Raw genomic sequence first — 18,134 nt, forward strand, 5'->3', positions numbered from 1 at the left:
GAGATGGAGTCTCACTGTGTCGCCCAGGCTGGAGTCCAGTGGCCCCATCTCGGCTCCCTGCAACCTCCGCCTCCTGGGTTCAAGTGATTCTTCTGCCTCAGCCTCCTGAATAGCTGGGATTACAGGCGCCCGCCACCACGCCCTGCTAATTTTTGTATTTTTAGTAGAGATGGGGTTTCCCCATATTGGCCAGTCTGGTCTCGAACTCCTGACCTCGTAATCTGCCCACCTCGGCCTCTCAAAGTGCTGGGATTACAGGTGTGAGCCTCTGTGCCTGGCTGAAGTGCCCCCTTCTATCTAAGGCCAACCTCTCCATTTGAGCTCTACATTCCATCCTCTCTCATCTAGTCAGGGTTATACCTGCAGTTATCTCATCTTTCCTGCTGTGTAGGCAATTTCTCTCTCACAACTAGATTGGTCCCATCACCATATAAAACTATCTGCTTTAATATAATCCTTCTTTAAAAAAACGCTTGACCCCACGTCCACCTCTAGCTACTACCTGATTCTTTTCTCCCTTTTCACAACAAAACTCCTTGAATGTGCTGTGTATAATTGCTGTTTCTACTTTCTCACCTTTCATTCTCTCCCCAACTACTCCAGTTGGGCTTTTATCCCCATGATGCCTCTGAAGTAGCTCTTATCAAGGTCCTCAAGGAGCTCTATTTTACCAGATTGAATAGATAATTCTCAGTCTTCATCTTGTTAAACCCTTTGGCAGCATTTGAACCAGGTGACCACTCCCTTCTTGGATTTTTTTTTTTTAACATTGTACTCACCTGTTTTTCTTCGTAACTCATTGGCTGTTAATTTTCAGTATTCTGTATGGCTTCCCTCCTCTGCTTAACTCTCCTGAATGTCTGAGGTTCCCAGGAGTCTACTTTTCACCGCCTTCTCTGTCTACACACTCTTCCTAGGTCATCTCATCCAGGCCTCATCTGTACGCTGAGTACTAAGAAACCTTTTTCTCTAACACTAATGACTTCTCAGAGTTCCAGGCTTGTATAGCCTGCTGCCTATTTGATATTTCCATTTGGCTAATATTTACTGTGTGTTTATTGTGGGCCAGGCTATATTCTGAGCACTTCACATGAATTATCTCACCTAACTTTCATGGCTGTTGTCTGAAGTATCACTACTATTCCCATTTCATAGGCAAGGAAACACGTATACATTGAAGCACTTGGATGCCTAATAGGTATCTCATACTTACCATATCTAAAAAGTCTTGACTTTCTCCCTCAAACCTTTTCCATTCCCAGTCTCTTCGTTTCTTAATTATTCCACCAAAAATCCAGTTGCTCAGGCCTAAGATGTAAGAGTCATCGTTAGTTTCTCTGTTTTATTCACATCCCACATCTATCCTATCAGCGAATTCTGTCTGCATTACATCCAAAATCAGCCCTAAATTCAACTACCTCTCAACAACTTCACTACCAAAACCTGAGAGTCTCCCATTATAGTCTCTTGGTTGGACTTGCTTGTGTTATTGCCTCACTCAAGTTTGTTCCTCACATAGCAATAGTAAACTCCGGTATCAAATCCTATTCCTTCACTTTAAACCCCTCTGTGTCTCCCCACACTGCTAGGGTAAATCCAGATTCCTTACTATGGCCAACAAAGCCACACGTAATCTGGCCTCTGGTCAAGCCTACTTCTCGAGCACTGTCTCTTCTCATTCTCATCCATTCTGCTGTGCAGCCACACTAGCCTTTTTCTGTCTGTCAGGCATGCTGTGCCTGTTGCTGTCTTGGGGCCTTTGCACTTGCTCTCAGGCTAGAACACTACTCCACCAAGGTCTTTATATGTCTGACTTTTTCTCATTTAGGTCTAACCAGGTTTGGCAAGTTTTTTTCTGCAAAGGGCCAGATGGCCTCTGTTGAACTACTCGACTCTTGTTGTTGTAGTGCAAAAGCAACCATAGGCAATACAGATGCTCCCCAACTTACGATGGGGCTACATCCTGAAAAACCCATAAATCAAAATTATCATAAGCCAAAGATACATTTAATACACTTAAAAGCTCATCGTAAAGTCAAAAATTGTAAGTCAAACCATTGTAAGTCAGGGACCGTCTGTCCATCAACAATTGAACCTGGCCATGTTCCAATACAATTTTATTTATGAACACTGAAATTTGAATTTCATATAGTTTTCATATATACAAAATATTCTTTTGACTTTTAAAAAATGGCTAAAAGTTTTTTAAAATTTTAATTTGCAGAACAAACAACAGGTGGTGGGCCAAATTTGGCCTGTGGCTCATGGATTTCCAGTCTTTGGTAAACTATTACCGTAGAGAAGCCTTTCCTGACCACCCTAGTGAACATAACCCCACAGCTAACCCCTCCCCACCCCCTACTCCTGTCAATTCTTATTGTCCTAATGTCTTTTTTCTTCTTAGAGATGGGGTTTCACCCCGTCACCCAGGTTGGAGTGCAGTGGCTCAGTCAGTTCACTGCAGCCTCAAACTCTTGGGCTCACGTGAACCTCCTGCCTCAGCCTACCTGGTAGCTAGGATTACAGGCGAGAGCCACCATGCGCAGCCCCTAGTGTCTTTTATTTATTTGTTATATGTTTATTTTCTGTCTCTCCATTAGATTGTAGCTTCATGGGGCAGGAATTTTGTTCTTTACATGTATCTTGAGAATCAAACAGTACCTGGCAATACTCAGTAAATACTTACTGAATGATTGAATGACAGTCATATTTGAATTATGCCTGTAGCCTGCTATCTGGTCCCCCTTTTTTTAAGTCTTTCTTACTCTAGTTCATTATATATACCATTTCCAGAATAAACTTTACAGTTAATGCCTTCTCTACATTTGAGAACCAATGGTAGCAGTTTGTGTTCATTGCATTCGCTTTGACCCTACCATACTAGAATTAACAAGGTTCTGATATTTCATTTGTCTTCTATCTTGGCCCTACTGTGGCTTCCCCTTTTCAGCCTAATCAGTTTTTACCAATCCTCCAATCCTTGCATCTGATTTTCTTCCCACCTCCCCAACTCTTATTATTATTTTTCTTTTTTTTTTTGAGATAGGGTCTCGCTCTGTTATCCAGGCTGGAGTTCAGTGGCGCAGTCATGGCTCACTGCAACCTTGACCTCCTGGGCTCTGGTGATCCATCTCAGCCTTCCGAGTAGCTGAGACTATAGGCACAAGCCACCACACCCAGCTAATTTTTGTATTTTTTGTAGAGATGGGGTTTTACATTGTTGCCCAGGCTGGTCTTGAACTGCTGGCTCAAGCAAGCTGCCTGCCTCAGCCTCCCAAAGTGCTGGGATTATAGGCATGAGCCAGTGTGCCCAGCCCTGGCTACATTTTTAATACATTTTTAATTATTTTGTAGACATGTCATCTCCCTATGTTGCCAGGCTGATCTCAAACTCCTGGAATATCCCACTGCCTCAGGCTCCCAAAGTGCTAGGATTATAGATGTGAACCACTGCACCTGGCCTCTCCTGTTACTGTTAATCAGCCATTGCTCATTACCTTCATGATCTATTTCCTTCAGAGCTGCATTCTTTAAAACTTTTAGGGCCATGCATGGTGGCTAATGCCTGTAATCCTAGCACTTTGGGAGGATTGCTTGAGCTCAGGAGTTTCAGACCAGCCTGCGCAACACAGTGAGACCTCGTCTCTACTAAAAATAAAAAAAAAATGAACCTTTTTTTTTTGAGACAGAGTCTTGCACTGTCCCCCGGGCTGGAGTGCAATGGCGCGACCTCGATTCACTGCAACCTCTGCCTCCCGGGCTTAAGCGATTCTCTTGCCTCAGCCTCCCAAGTAGCTGGGATTACAAGCACCCGCCACCATGCCCAGCTAATTTTTTGTGTTTTTAGTAGAGATGGGGTTTCACTATGTTAGCCAGGCTGGTCTCAATCTCCTGACCTCACGATCTGCCCGCCTTGGCCTCCCAGAGTGCTGGGATTACAGATGTGAGCCGCCGTGCCCGGCATGCCTGTATGTTTCTAAGTATATAGGTATTCCTCCGAGCTCTGCCATCTACCCTCCTTTTCTCTCAGTACTATATTCTTTCCCTGGGTGATTGAATTCATACACAGTTTCAGCATTCATTTATTCATTGAGTCAGATGTGTTTTCTTCAGATCATTATACCCTTTAGACAACGTGGATAAACATTTCAAATTCAGATGTCTAAAATGATCTCTCTTCCCACTCCTTTAAACCTGTCTCCTTTCTGTGTTCCCAGTCTTGGTAAATACCACCATAAACCTAATCAACCTAAGCCAGACATCCACAAGTGTTTTATTGATTCTTTGCACTCCCTTAAACCTTTATATCAGTCTTGTCCATTTTGCTTCCTATTGTCTATAGGATCTGTCCTTTTCCCCTCAATCCCTGTGGCCACTACTGTCATTTTATAACTGTTCTTCCTGCCTCTACTTCACCACTGTTGTCATAGCTTTTGGCAGCAAAAATCCAAATTTAATCATGCTTCTCTCCTACCTGAGTCACTAATAGGCTATAGCCTTCAGGATGAGGTCTACACTTCCTCAAAGATAAACTTCAAACTCATGAAGGCATATAAGACCTTTCATGATACACCTCCTGCCTTTTATTTTTTATTTTATTTATTTATTTTGAGACAGTCTCGCTGTGTCACCCAGGCTGGAGTGCAGTGGCACGATCTTGGCTCACTGCAGCCTCTGCCTCCTGGGTTCAAGCGATTCTCTGCCTCAGCCTCCTGAGTGGCTGGGACTATAGGTGCCCACCACCATGCCCAACTAATTTTTTTTTGTATTTTTTTAGTAGAAACAGGGTTTCACCATGTTGGCCAGGCTGGTCTCAAACTCCTAACCTCATGATCCGCCCACCTTGGCCTCCCAAAGTGGTGGGATTACAGGCGTGAGCACCACGCCTGGCCGCCCTTTTTTCCCCTCAACATCTTCTGCCCCTTTCCCATATCAGCTAAGGCCTCAGTCATATGGAACTGTTTTTAATTTCACTCCATACCACATTCTGTTGTGCCTCTGTGCCTTTGTATGTGTTATTCTCTCTGCTTGCAGTACACTCCTCCCCCACTCCCCACCAGCTTTATCATCCTTCGAAAGATTAAGTTTTCATCCTTTCTGCAATGGCTTTCCCGATCCTTTCTCCCTGACTGGGTTAATTGTCTTTCTGCTGTGCTCCTCTAGCAGTGTCTTCCTCTAGCATAGCAGGCAACATACTATATTTCATTAAGTTACTCATCTGTTTTTAAGACTAGCAGGTCCTTAAAGATAGAAGCTGTCCTTTATCTCTGTTTTCATATCGTAGCCTAGTAATAGCCGATATATATTTTAATGAGTGAGTGAATGAATGAATTGGTACAGTCTGTCCTCCCAACCTGAGGGCATTCTCCTTATGCATTTTTTTTAGATGCTTTAAAATTTATTTTATTTTGTTTTATTTTTGAGATAGGGTCTCACTCTGTCACCTAGCCTGGAGTGCAGTGTCTCGATCACAGTTCACTGTAACCTGTATCTTCTGGACTTAAGTAATTCTCCCACCTCAACCTCCCAAGTAGCTGGGACTACAGGCATCCACCACCACACCCAGTTAATTTTTTCAGTTTTTTGTAGAGAGAGGGTTTCACTGTGTTGGTCTAGAACTAGGCTGGTCTAGAACTCCCGGGCTCAAGCCATCCTCCCTCCTCCACCTCCCATTGTTATGATTTCAGGTGTGAGCCACTTCGTCCTTTCCCTATGCATTCTTAAAAGTAAGAATCATATTAGGTAATTCTTTGAAGTCCTCCAGTAATTTCTACTATAGTACTATTACCACAGTAGGCATTTAATGTTTTTAAAATGAGTTTATTGCATTTCTTTTATTTTCATTTTACAAACATTTATTGGGTGCCAAATTTGTGCTAGATACTAGCAATACAAAAATGAATAGGGAAACTGTTTCTGTCCTCAGAGTACACACTCTAAAGAAGACAAATGTGTGGACACATTTTTAAAAATTCCTTCTGCTAATACTAGTAATTATCTGAGCATGTCTTTAAAGTGTGACATTAAGACCTTGGTATTTTAAAGCTTGTAGCAGTAGCCACAAGGGGAAATGTGCCAGCTGAAGTTATAGCTACCTGGAATAAATTCCCAAAGGGGAAGTGATATTCTTTTTAAACTTGTCGCTGCCAAGATGCACAGTTTGCCTCTTGGATATTTCTTCAACTTTAGTTGTTTGGTTGTAATTTTCTTAGTTCTCCTGTGGGCTCCTCATTTGATTGAATGATATATAATGATACCAAAAACTAGAAGCCTTCAAAACAAAGTATTTCAAAAAACAAGTGCATCAGGAGTGATTTTGATACTGTCTATGGTATTGATGTTATTTTCAATTGATTCATTGAAATTAATTTTGTAATTGAAGGAATTTGATTTTTCAAACTTTTTTTCTTTTTTTTTTCTTTGAGACAGTCTTGCTCTGTTACCCAGGCTGGAGTGCAGTGCACGATCTCAGCTCACTGCAGCCTCTGCCCCCTGGGTTCAAGTGATTCTTGTGCATCAGCCACCCAAGAAGCTGGGATTAAAGGCATGCACCACTACGCCCACCAAATTTTTTATTTCAGTAGAGACAGGGTTTCACCATGTTGGCCAGGCTGATCCTGAACTCTGGCCTCAAGTGATCCATCCGCCTTAGCCTCCCAAAGTGCTGCGATTACAGGTGTGAGCCACCATGCTAGGCCCTGATTTTTCATAAGACTAAAAATTTTGGAGACAGAAGAATGCTAAGATACAGCTGCTAAAGGGCATGTTTGAGATGCCTACCACTTAATTAAGTGCTGTGAAGTACCTAGGAGTCTCTTGCTAGAAAAGGAAGGTGAGGATATGAGCAAAGTCATCCTAGGCTATATTCATCTGAGGCCAGGAGTATTGGAGCTTATTCAGTAGAAGAATTCTCAAAGTAGCTCTGGAGCCTCCATCTTAGCCTGGTAGGTAACGAACTCTAGGCAGGTGATTTTTGCTCTGACTATAGTATATTGAAAATATATATATATATTTTTTGAGATGGAGTCGCTCCGTTGCCCAGGCTGGAGTACAGTGGTGTGAGTTACTGGCTTTACTGGCTTACTGCAACCTCTACCTGACCCCCCACAACCCCCCGCCCTGGGTTCAAGCATTCTACCTCAGCCTCCTGAGTAGCTGGGATTACAGGCAGGCACTACCATGCCCGGCTAATTTATGTATTTTTAGTAGAGACAGGGTTTCACCATGTCTCTGGTCATGCCAGGATGGTCTCAAACTCCTGACCTTAAGTGATCTGCCTGCCTTGGCCTCCCAAAGTGCTGGGATTACAGGCGTGAGCCACCGCACCTAGCCCAATTGGGAGGAATTTAAGGGAGGAACTAAAAGCTATGCATTTTAGTTGGGGGTAGGGAAGAAAACATTGCAGTTTATCAGTTGAAATTTTATCAGATCAGTGGTATTACTAGAAACTGTGTCACATCTAATTACTACAAATAATTTAGGTCTTGATTGCCTAAACTCTAATTTCTAACTCTGGAGTGCCTAGTTATGATACTGAGGAATGGAGATATACATTGCCATCCTTTGAAAGAATTTTGAAATTTGAATATTTCTCCATGAACCATATACTAATATAGGAGGAAGAAGGAGCTAATTTTTTTTTTTTTTTTTTTTTTTTTGAGATAGGGACCTGCTCTGTCACCCAGGCTGGAGTGCAGTGGCACGATCTCAGCCCACTTCAACCTCCGCCCCCAAGGCTCAAGGATCCTCCTACCTCAGCCTCCCTAGTAGCTGGACCACAGGTGTGCACCACCACACTCAGCTATTTTTTTGTATTTTTAGTGGAGATAGGGGGTCTCACCATGTTGCCCAGCCTGGTCTCGAATTCCCTGAGCTCAAGCAATCCACCTTTCTTGGCCTCACAAAATTCTGGGTTTATAGTCATGAGACACCACACCCAGCCTTCAAGATTTAAGCAAAATTTTTTATTGCAGAGTATGAATTACATACTGTTTTATCCTTCAGTAACATTGTTTTTTTAGAGGCAGGATCTGGCTATGTTGCTCAGGCTGGAGTGCAGTGGATTCACAGGTGCAACAATAGGGCACCACAGCCTTGAACTCCTGGTCTCCAGTGATCCTTCTGTTTCAGCCTCCCAAATAGTTGGGACTACAGGCGCACACCACCATACCCAGCTATTCTTTAGTGACATTTTAATGCGACTGAATTTTAAAAGGAAGACTGAAATTGCACACTGCCTGTCTGCCTTAGATACTTCTTGGGAGCAGGAATCATGTCTTACTCAGTGTTGTATCTGGAACATATAGCCCTAGGGCAAGTGTATAAATGTTTTTTGAATGAACAAATGAATTAAATATTGCTTTGTTTGAAAGTTGTCTTAGTAGTACATAATTTCTTGAAACACAGAATTTCATGTATTTTTTAAATATACCTTATATTTTATACACAAACATTATGTGTAATACTTATTTGGGGTTCACTTAGGTTCTCTTGTGACAAATATTCCTATTGCTTCGTCATTCACAAAAATGGCCACTAAAGAATTAAAATTTTGTCACTAAAATTTCTGAATATTAAGATATTTATGAGTAAGCTGAATCTAGTGGTAAAGGTATGCTTGGAAGCTCTCAAAAACTGGTTACCCTAGAGTGGAGATGCAGGGGTCAGAAAGAAATTCTACATGTTTATTATTTCTACAATTGATTTGACTTAGGAAGTGACATGACATAGTGTAATTTGCTGTCTTAATCACTGGAAACTAAACAGTATTTTACAGTGCTCTACTTGGCAAGGGTATTTTTCTGTCTTTGCTGGTAAGAAAATGAAATCTTGGTGATCTAGTCTCCAAGGACATCAGTGTCAGCAAGGTTTAGGTTTTGTGGCTATACTGTCTTGGAATGCTGTGCTCATCAGAGTAGGCCATGTTGAAAGGAAAAGTATGTGTGATGAATGGTTACCTGGGCCCAGTTCCCAGGAATCCTTAGTCATGTATAGCATGATGTCTCCTGTACCCTCTCTCTTCAGGGCTTTCCAGGCTTATGATGCCACGATGCCAAATGTGGATTTAACTGCAGCTTCTTTTGTCTTTTTTATACACATATTACCTTAGTCTTTTGATTTCTAGGGAAGTTTAAATCCTTGGGAAGCCAACACTCTTGCCTTGTTTCCAACCTCCAGGGACCCCATGTGCTTAAGGTGGGTGATGGAGCAAGATGAGAAACCTGTTGCCGATGATAGTGCAGTGTGTGCAACAAGGAGGACATTTTTGCAGCACCCTCTTTATTTATTTATTTATTTATTTATTTTTGAGATGGAGTTTCGCGTTGTCACTCAGGCTGGAGTGCAGTGGCATGAGCTCTTGGCTGGCTGCAACCTGTGCCTCCCAGGTTCAAGTAATTCTGGTGCCTCAGTCTCCCAAGTAGCTGGGACTACAGGCACATGCCACAACACCTGGATAATTTTTTATTTTTTGTAGAGACGGAGTTTCGCCGTGCTGGCCAGGCTGATCTTGAACTCCTGGCCTCAGGTGACCCGCCCACCTCAACCTTCCAAAGTGCTGGGATTACAGGTGTGAACCACCGGGCCCAGCTGCAGCACCTTCTTGTAGCCTTCTTTCCCAGTGCTTTCTCAACTTGGCTTTACTTAGTTTTTTTGTTTGGTTTGGTTTGGTTTGGTTTTTTAGGGCTCTTACATAGGCTTGGAAGTTCAAAGTTAGAAGACTGGAGCTCTTTAACATAACAATGACGGCTTTTGGTTTTGGCTAAACTGTCTGGATTATTTAAACAATAGTTACTTATTTTTTAAAGCATGCTTCATGAAATCAATCAATATTTCAAGTGCAAAGAAAGTTCTTGGGTAAAAGTATAGTTCATTTTGACTACTTATTTTTATTTATTTGTTTTTTGAGACGGCGTTTCGCTCTGTCGCTCAGGCTGGAGTGCAGTGGCGCGATCTCGGCTCACTGCAGGCTCTGCCTCCCGGGTTCACGCCATTTTCCTGCCTCAGCCTCCTGAGTAGCTGGGACTACAGGCGCCCGCCATCACGCCCGGCTAATTTTTTTTTGTATTTTTTAGTAGAGACAGGGTTTCACGGTGTTAGCCAGGATGGTCTTGATCTCTTGACCCCGTGATCCTCCTGCCTCGGCCTCCCAAAGTGCTGGGATTACAGGCGTGAGTCACCGCGCCCGGCCTGACCTCTTATTTTTTTATTTCCTTATTCCAGCTACAAGACCAGAAGGAAAACGAATTAATGCTTCCTGTCATTTTGGAAAGTACTTAGAAACTTTAAATATTGACGGTTAAACTGCCTGACAGCTCAGTGGAACTCTTGTTTTGAACACATTGCAGTTAGGATTATGTAGTTACATTTTGTTAAAGTTTGAAATATATAAAAATGACTCATTAGGTTGTTAATAATGAACCTAGCAGTGTGTATCTCTTACATTTATCTTTATTTATTTATTTATTTTTAATAAAGATGGAGTCTTGCTATGTTGCCCAGGCTGGTCTTGAACTCCGGGGGTCAAGCACTCCTCCTACCTTGTCCTCCCAAAGTGCTGGGATTACAGGCATGAGCCACTGAACCCAGCCCATTTCTTTTAAAGATTAATAACTTTTTATTACCTGTTGAATACTTTACCTGTTGATTATTATATGTATAGTTGCTTGAGCTGTCAGTCATTGTAGCATTTGGAGCATAAAATACATGTATTTAGCAATGTAGTCCCCTGGTAAGTGTTGGGAAATCCCCAGATGCCTTTGTGAAATGCATAGATTAGCAGGTTGTTCCATGAGTAAAATTCAGGAAAAGAATGAATTAATCAGAAATTTGAAGGATCTGAAAATGGCTATCATATGACTTTTACAGTAGCTAAAAGAATAGCATATTTTGTACTATAGACAACTTATTCAATTCCTTTAAATATTTATTGTTTTATATTGTACCTATTATGGCAGGAAGACTATTGTACAGCCAATTTAGACACTTAGGTTCTTTGTAGCTAACTGTGTAATCTTGGGCAAGTCATTTGGCCTCTTAGAGCTTCATTTTCTTCAAACACAGCAAGAACTACTATGTGAGGGGACTTCAAAAAAAACTCATGGAAAATACATATTATGAAAAAACTGCAGAATTTCAAAATTTTTTTATGTACCAAAATAAACTTGCACTAACTTGTCATAACATGTCTGAACAGGATGCAGTTTGAGGCACTAAGAAGGATAAGACATCAGTTTGAAAAGAGCCCCTATCAGAGCAGCATAAGTTCTGCTAAAATTGAAGCAAACACAAACATAAAATTTATGGTGAAGCTGAGTGAAAGAATGGTGAAATCACTGATGCTTTACGTAAACTTTATGGGGACGGTGCCCCAAATAAATAATTGGATAGCATTTTAAGAAGGGACAAGATGATGTTGAAGATGAAGCCTGTAGTAGACTGTCCAGTTTGCAAGGAAAAAATTCATCTTGTTCCATGCAGTAATTGAAGAGGAATGATGATTAACAGCACAAATAATAGCCAGCACCATAGACATCTCAATTGGTTCAGCTTACACGGTTCTGACTGAAAAACTGAAGTTGGCTAGGCGTGGTGGCTCACGCCTGTTATCCCAGCACTTTCAGAGGCCAAAGTGGGTGGATCACCTGAGGTGAGGAGTTCGAGAACAGCCTGGCCAACATGACGAAACCCCGTCTCCACTAAACATACAAAAATAAAAATAGCCAGGTGTGGTGGTGCATGCCTGTAGTCCCAGCTACTTGGGAGGTTGAGGCAGGGGAATCACTTGAACCCAGGAGGTGGAGGTTGCAGTAAGCCAAGATTGTGCCATTGCACTCTAGCCTGGGTGACAAGAGCGAAACTCTGTCTCAGAAAAAAAAAACAAAAAACACTAAACTAAAGTTGAGCAGCTTTCTATCAAATGGGTACCAAAACCATTGCACCCAAATCAGCTGCAGACAAGTGTAGAGCATTCAGTGGAAATTTTAAACAAGTGGGAGCAAGATCCTGAAGCATGTCTTTGAAGAATTTTAACAGGAGATGAAACATGGCTTTACCAATATGATCCTGAAGACAAAGCACAATCAAAGCAGTGGCTACCAGGAGGTAGAAGTGGTCCAGTCAAAGCAAAAGCAGACTGTTTAAGAGCAAACGTCAAGGCAGCAGTTGTTGGGGGATGCTCAGGGCATTTTGCTTGTTGACTTTCTGGAGGACCAAAGAATGACAGCATCAGCTTATTTGAAAGTGTTTTTGAGAAAGTTAACCAAAGCTTTAATAAAAAAAATACCCAGGAAAACTTCACCAGAGAGTCCTGCTCCATCATGATAATGTTCCTGCTCATTCCTCTCATCAAACAAGGGCAATTTTGTGAGAATTTTGATAAGAAGTCATTCAGTATCATTAAATGTGCTGATTTGGCTCCTTGGCCTTTCTTGTTTCCCAATCTTAAAAATCTATGAAGGAGGCAGAGCATCTAGGCTGAGGCAGGAGAATCGCTTGTACCCAGGAGTCGGAGGTTGCAGTGAGCCAAGACTGTGCCACTGCACTATAGCTGAGTGACAGAGTGAGACTCCATCTTAAAAAGAAAAAAACTATGAAGGGCACCCATTTTTCTTCAGTTAATAATGTAAAAGAGACTGCATTAGGCCGGGCGCGGTGGCTCAAGCCTGTAATCCCAGCACTTTGGGAGGCCAAGACGGGCGAATCACGAGGTCAGGAGATCGAGACCATCCTGGCTAACATGGTGAAACCCCGTCTCTACTAAAAAATACAAAAAACTAGCTGGGCGAGGTGGCGGGCGCCTGTAGTCCCAGCTACTCAGGAGGCTGAGGTAGGAGAATGGCGTAAACCCGGGAGGCGGAGCTTGCAGTGAACTGAGATCTGGCCACTGCACTCCAGCCCGGGCGACAGAGCAAGACTCCGTCTCAAAAAAAAAAGAGACTGCATTAAAATGTTTCAATTCCCATGACCCCCAGTTCTTTAGGGATGGGCTAAATGGCTGGTATCATGGCTTACAAAAGGGTCTTGACCTTGGAGATTATGTTGAGAAATAAAATTTATATTTTTAATTTTCATCTTTTAATTCCATTTTTCCATGAACTTTTTGAAGTCCCCTCATATGTATGTTGCCTATAGCTTTCCAAGTGATTTCACATAAATTATTTATTCCTTACAATGCTCAAATAAAAAATGAAATTGAGGGATAGATACAGTAAGTGAGTTGTCTAAGATTACGTAGTCTGAGAGAACCAGACTGAGACCCTAAACCAACCCTTCTCTCCCCACATTGAGCACTGTCCTCACTGGCATCATGTATGAGAAGATTGGATTGGCTGTCTACATCTACATGTATATAATATCTACAATTATGTTCTATGATTTTTTTGTTTCTGTTTTGTTTTTTATAGCATCTGAAGTGATTTGCCATTGCCTATTTTATTTGCTTTTTCCTCAAAATGTACTTTAGGGTTGCTATTTTTAATGTCTTTTTTTTTCTGCCTGAAAGTACATTTTAAAAGTTAACAGTATGGAATTTCATTATTGTGATAAGATTTTATATTAATTGTGCTGTTAGGAGTTTTGGCTTGTTTTGTTTTGTTTTGTTTTGTTGGTAACATTGTAGCCTACAGTGTAAACCCTGAAAATGATTCCAGAAATTTATTTGGGGTTAAGATTCACATGTCTTAGGTTAGTTATATACTAACTTATTTTAAGATGAAAAGAGAGAGCTAATTATTTTAAAATTATTTTTAGTTTTTTTTAGATTGGGAGGCCAGTATGGGAGGATCACTTGAGCCCAGAAGTTTGAGACCAGCCTGGGCAACATAGCAAGACCCCATCTCTGTAAAAAATTTTAAAATTAGCTAGGTACTGGTACATGCCTGTAGTCCCAGCTGCCCAGGAGGCTAAGGCAGGAGCATTGCTAGAGCCCAGGAGTTTGAGGCTGCAGTGAGCCGTGATCACACCACTGCAGTCTAGCCTGAGTGACAGAGTGAGCACTGGCTAATTTTAAAATTTTCTGTAAAGACTCACTATATTGGGTCTCACTATGTTGCCCAGGCTAGTCTTGAACTCCTGGCCTCCAGCAGTCCTTCCAATCTCAGCCTCTCAAGGCGCTGGGATTAAGGTGTGAGCTACTGTGCTGGTCAGGAGAAAATTTTTTTATTCACAAATAATGTTCACAGTAATAATTTACTTTAAACTTTCTTAAAGTAAAAAGAACCGGCTGGACACAGTGGCTCACACCTGTAATCCCAGCACTTTGGGAGGCCGAGGTGGGTGGATCCCTTGAGGCCAGGAGTTCAAGACCAGCCTGGCCAACATTGCAAAAGCCCCATCTCTACTAAAAATACAAAATTAGCCAGGTGTGGTAGCACATGCCTGTAACTCCAGCTACTTGGGAGGCTGAGGCATGAGAATCTCTTGAACCCGAGAGGCAGAGGCTGCAGCAAGCTCTGAGGTGGCGCCATTGCACTCCAGCTTGGGTGACAGAGCAAGACTCTGTCTCAAAAAAACAAAAAACAAACAAACAAAAAAACAACAGAAAAAGAACTTACATGTAAGAATTTAAATTAGTGATGAAAGAAGAAACTGTAAAAAGTACTCCAGTAAGCCAGGCATGGTGGTGCATGTATGTAGTCCCAGCTACTCAGGAGGCTAAGGCAGGAGTATCACTTGAGACCAGGAATTAAAGACCAGCCTGAGCAAAATAGGTAATTTTTTTAAAAAAGTACTCTAGTCTGTGTTCCTTAAATTTAGGTTTCATACGTTCTTAGAATTATAATACTTTTTCATGGCTGGGCATAGTGGTGCATGCCTGTAATCCCAGCTGTTGGGAGGCTGAGGCGGGCAGATTACTTGAGGTCAGGAGTTTGAGACCAACCTGGCCAACATGGTAACACCCTGTCTCTAATAAAAATACAAAAATTAGCTGGACATGGTGGCAAGGGCCTGTAGTCTTAGCTACTCGGGAGGCTGAGGCAAGAGAATCGCTTGAACCCAGGAGGCGGAGGTTGCAGTGAACTGAAATCGCGCCACTGCACTCCAGCCTGGGTGACAGAGCAAGACTCAAAAAAAAAAAAAAATTGTAATGCTTTTTCAGATGTCTTTGAAGAGGAGAATTTCAGCCTTGTATTAGATAGTCCAATACTTTAATCTTAGCCATCTCAGAGCAAAAGCCTCTTTAGATGCCAATAAGACTTGTCTCTCAGTTGCCTAGTATGCAAAGACTGGGCCTTAAATGTTTTGCTCCTCTAAAGCATTTAAATTTAAGAGATGAACCTGCTAATTTGTCCTAAAAGTTACATATGTCTTTTAATATAGTCATGGCTGAAACATGGCTAAGACGGTCAGCACCTGACTCTAGTTTTAAATGAACTGAGAAAATAATCCTTCAGAAAATTCATTGATGTTGTCCACATACCTGTGATCTTACCTCTTGAGAGGAAAATGTCAGTGCTTTTATCATTGGAACTCAGTTTGGGACTTACCACTATTAATTGGAGGTTCCAGAATGTCTGTTCTTCAATCCTTGTTTTGTTCTTGTTTTATATGGATTTTGTTTCCGGAATCTGAAATTCTATCATTCTGTGTCTCCCTCTGGAAAGAACTCAATCTCTGAATCATTGAATTTCTATTAATCAGTTTGTTTAAATAGACCATCTTTCTTGATAACTTGTGCAAAATAGGTTAAACAAATCCCTTTTTTTTTTTTTTTATAGAGCAGGTTAAAAATTAGAGGTAAGCAGAAGCTTTTGCTTTTTGTCTTTTCCAACTATAACTGAAAATAGGATGTTTCCCTAAGTTTTAGTAAAGGATTTCATCCTATATGTGGTCAATTCATGATCCCTTTCACAAACACTGCTGCCCACCATTAAGTCTCTTATCACAGGCATTTTCAAAATTATGCCATAAAATGCATGTTGAGACTCTCTCGATCTCAAATGTACAGAAATCATATCTAAATGTCAATTCCTGAGTTAAGGAACTGACAATTATGGCACTTTCAGTCTCTATTAATATTTAGAAGGCAAGAGATTATTATATTGTTTATGTTATTCCTTATGTGTCTATAGACTTAAATACTTGTTGAAAAGCATTTGTTGTATTGGGGCTGTATGTTTCTGCCATTATACTTATTTGCTTACCTGATTTAAAGTTGTCCTTTAATTGTTTTGGGCTGTATCTACAGTTTGAAATTTAGCACTATCCTCTGTGTACTATGCACCAAAGATGACATTTCAATGCATTGTTCAGTTACTACACAGCTCCTATTTGTCTATAATAAAGCTGTATGACTGGGTCCATTTATTTCTATATTAGTTATTTTATAGTATCCATTTGAATGATGATAATTAATATAAAAAGGCAAATTTTCCAAATTCATTTGTGTCTCCTCTGGGCATTTCTTTGGGATGTGTTTGTATGTACGTTTTTGCTTCTGATTTTAAAATAATTTTCCTTTGTTGTAGGATGAGCAATTCTTAGGTTTTGGCTCAGATGAAGAAGTCAGAGTGCGAAGTCCCACAAGGTCTCCTTCAGGTACGGCCAATTAAGTGCATGGTGCCTTTAAGTTTTATTTGTTAGGAGATTGTGGCTTCCCCTTGCCTTCTTTGCATGTAAAGGGTGCTCTACCATACTGGGGTTAGGAAATGGCTTATGAGCTAGACTTCTTTATGGGACTCTTCTCTATCAGGCCACATTGGGCTTATTCTTTCTCTCTGGGAACAACTTGGGGCATGGGAAGTAGGTTTCTACAGAATTACTGGGAAATCTGGTAGGCAAACTGAAGGTAACCTACTAAAAGCATCCTCAGATTTACACATTTTGTGTTATGTGGTAGTGTATATGTCTTTGGGAATAATTTGGCCATTATTTTTTTCAGATTAAATTTGGTCTACTGTTGTCAAAGAACCAAAAACAAAATATTGGCATTATGTGAAACATTTTTACCTGATTCTTGAAAGGCTGTATTAAAATTTAAAAAAAAAAATGGAAAATTAGCAATATTTGTCATCATTCTCACCAACAAAATATCTAGAATATCTTGAAATTCTAGACTTACAAGCAGTTTCCTAAGAGAAGACCCTCAATGGAAATAACATTTAATGGCTTGTAGAATTCAGTTCTATATAGGAGAAAGCTATGCATCTTTTGATGAAAATGCATTCCCTATCTGTGCTGCCATTCTGACTTTATATATGGTTTTCTTTGATTTTATGTGGATAGACACTATGATATTGTTAGCTGTTTCTGCTTTTTGACATTGACTTAGCTTGTGATGTGTGCTAGCATTAGGGTCTCACTTAAGAGTCATCGTATATTATCATCTAATTCAAACATCCAAGTTGACAGTTTTTCTTTTCTTAAATAGGGGTGGTATTGCCATTCTAGTTGGGCGGAGTTGGGCGGTAGTGTATCTGTGCTATTCAGACAGTAGCAGTGTTCTCTTTAACATGTGATGAAGTCTTAAAACTTCATATAGGAAAGGAATTTGAGAGATCATCTGGGTTTTTTTTGTGTTTATAGATGACAAAATGAGGTCCATAAAATATATGAGTAATGATTTATAACCAGTTTGAGAGTTCTTTGGATCAGGGAAGTTAGCAGCAGTGCTGGGACTCTTCTCTGTTCTGCTGCTTCTACTTGTCTACCAAAAGCATTTTTTTAAAAGTAGGATAGAAGAGGTTTTCAGAATTGATAAAGCCCTCTGATTGGCCAGGTTCAAGTCTACCACAATGATAAGGAATCGTTTGATGTATTTCCGGGCAGGAGTTGTTTTGTTTGTTTGTTGTTCTTGTTTTTGAAACAGAGTCTCACTCTGTCACCCAGACTCCGGGCAGGAGTTTTATTTTGTTAATTCACAACGTTTTCATGATAGTTTTCTGTTAAGTTTTTTTTCTTGACTACCAGTCTACCTTGAATGTTGTCTTCTTTTCTAAGAAACCATCTTGATATGTTTCATTATTTGAGAAATGAAACATGGTTTCTCTGCTGTCTCCTAGTTTATTACCTTTGTTGTAATTAGAATATGTTGAGAAAGGAGCTGTGAATCCTTAGTCTATTAAAGGAACTCTCATAAATTAATTGATGAGGAATGCATTTATATTTAGAAATCTCAACAATAAAATCTTTGTTGA

The 18,134-nt window shown here is 40.8% G+C and overlaps 1 protein-coding gene across 7 annotated transcripts in view; it reads left to right on the plus strand.

Annotated features, from left to right (window-relative positions):
• The window catches only part of KMT2A (lysine methyltransferase 2A), a 92,649-nt gene that overhangs the window by 16,735 nt on the left and 57,780 nt on the right, over nt 1–18,134 (plus strand). For all 7 annotated transcript variants that reach the window (XM_073021358.1, XM_073021359.1, XM_073021360.1 and 4 more), the window contains one exon: nt 16,467–16,536. In XM_073021358.1, coding sequence (XP_072877459.1) covers nt 16,467–16,536 — 70 coding nt within the window. The remainder of the gene's footprint in view (nt 1–16,466; nt 16,537–18,134) is intronic.

The sequence above is a fragment of the Chlorocebus sabaeus genome, chromosome 1, assembly GCF_047675955.1.
Source record: "Chlorocebus sabaeus isolate Y175 chromosome 1, mChlSab1.0.hap1, whole genome shotgun sequence".
NCBI classification, from domain to species: domain Eukaryota; kingdom Metazoa; phylum Chordata; class Mammalia; order Primates; family Cercopithecidae; genus Chlorocebus; species Chlorocebus sabaeus.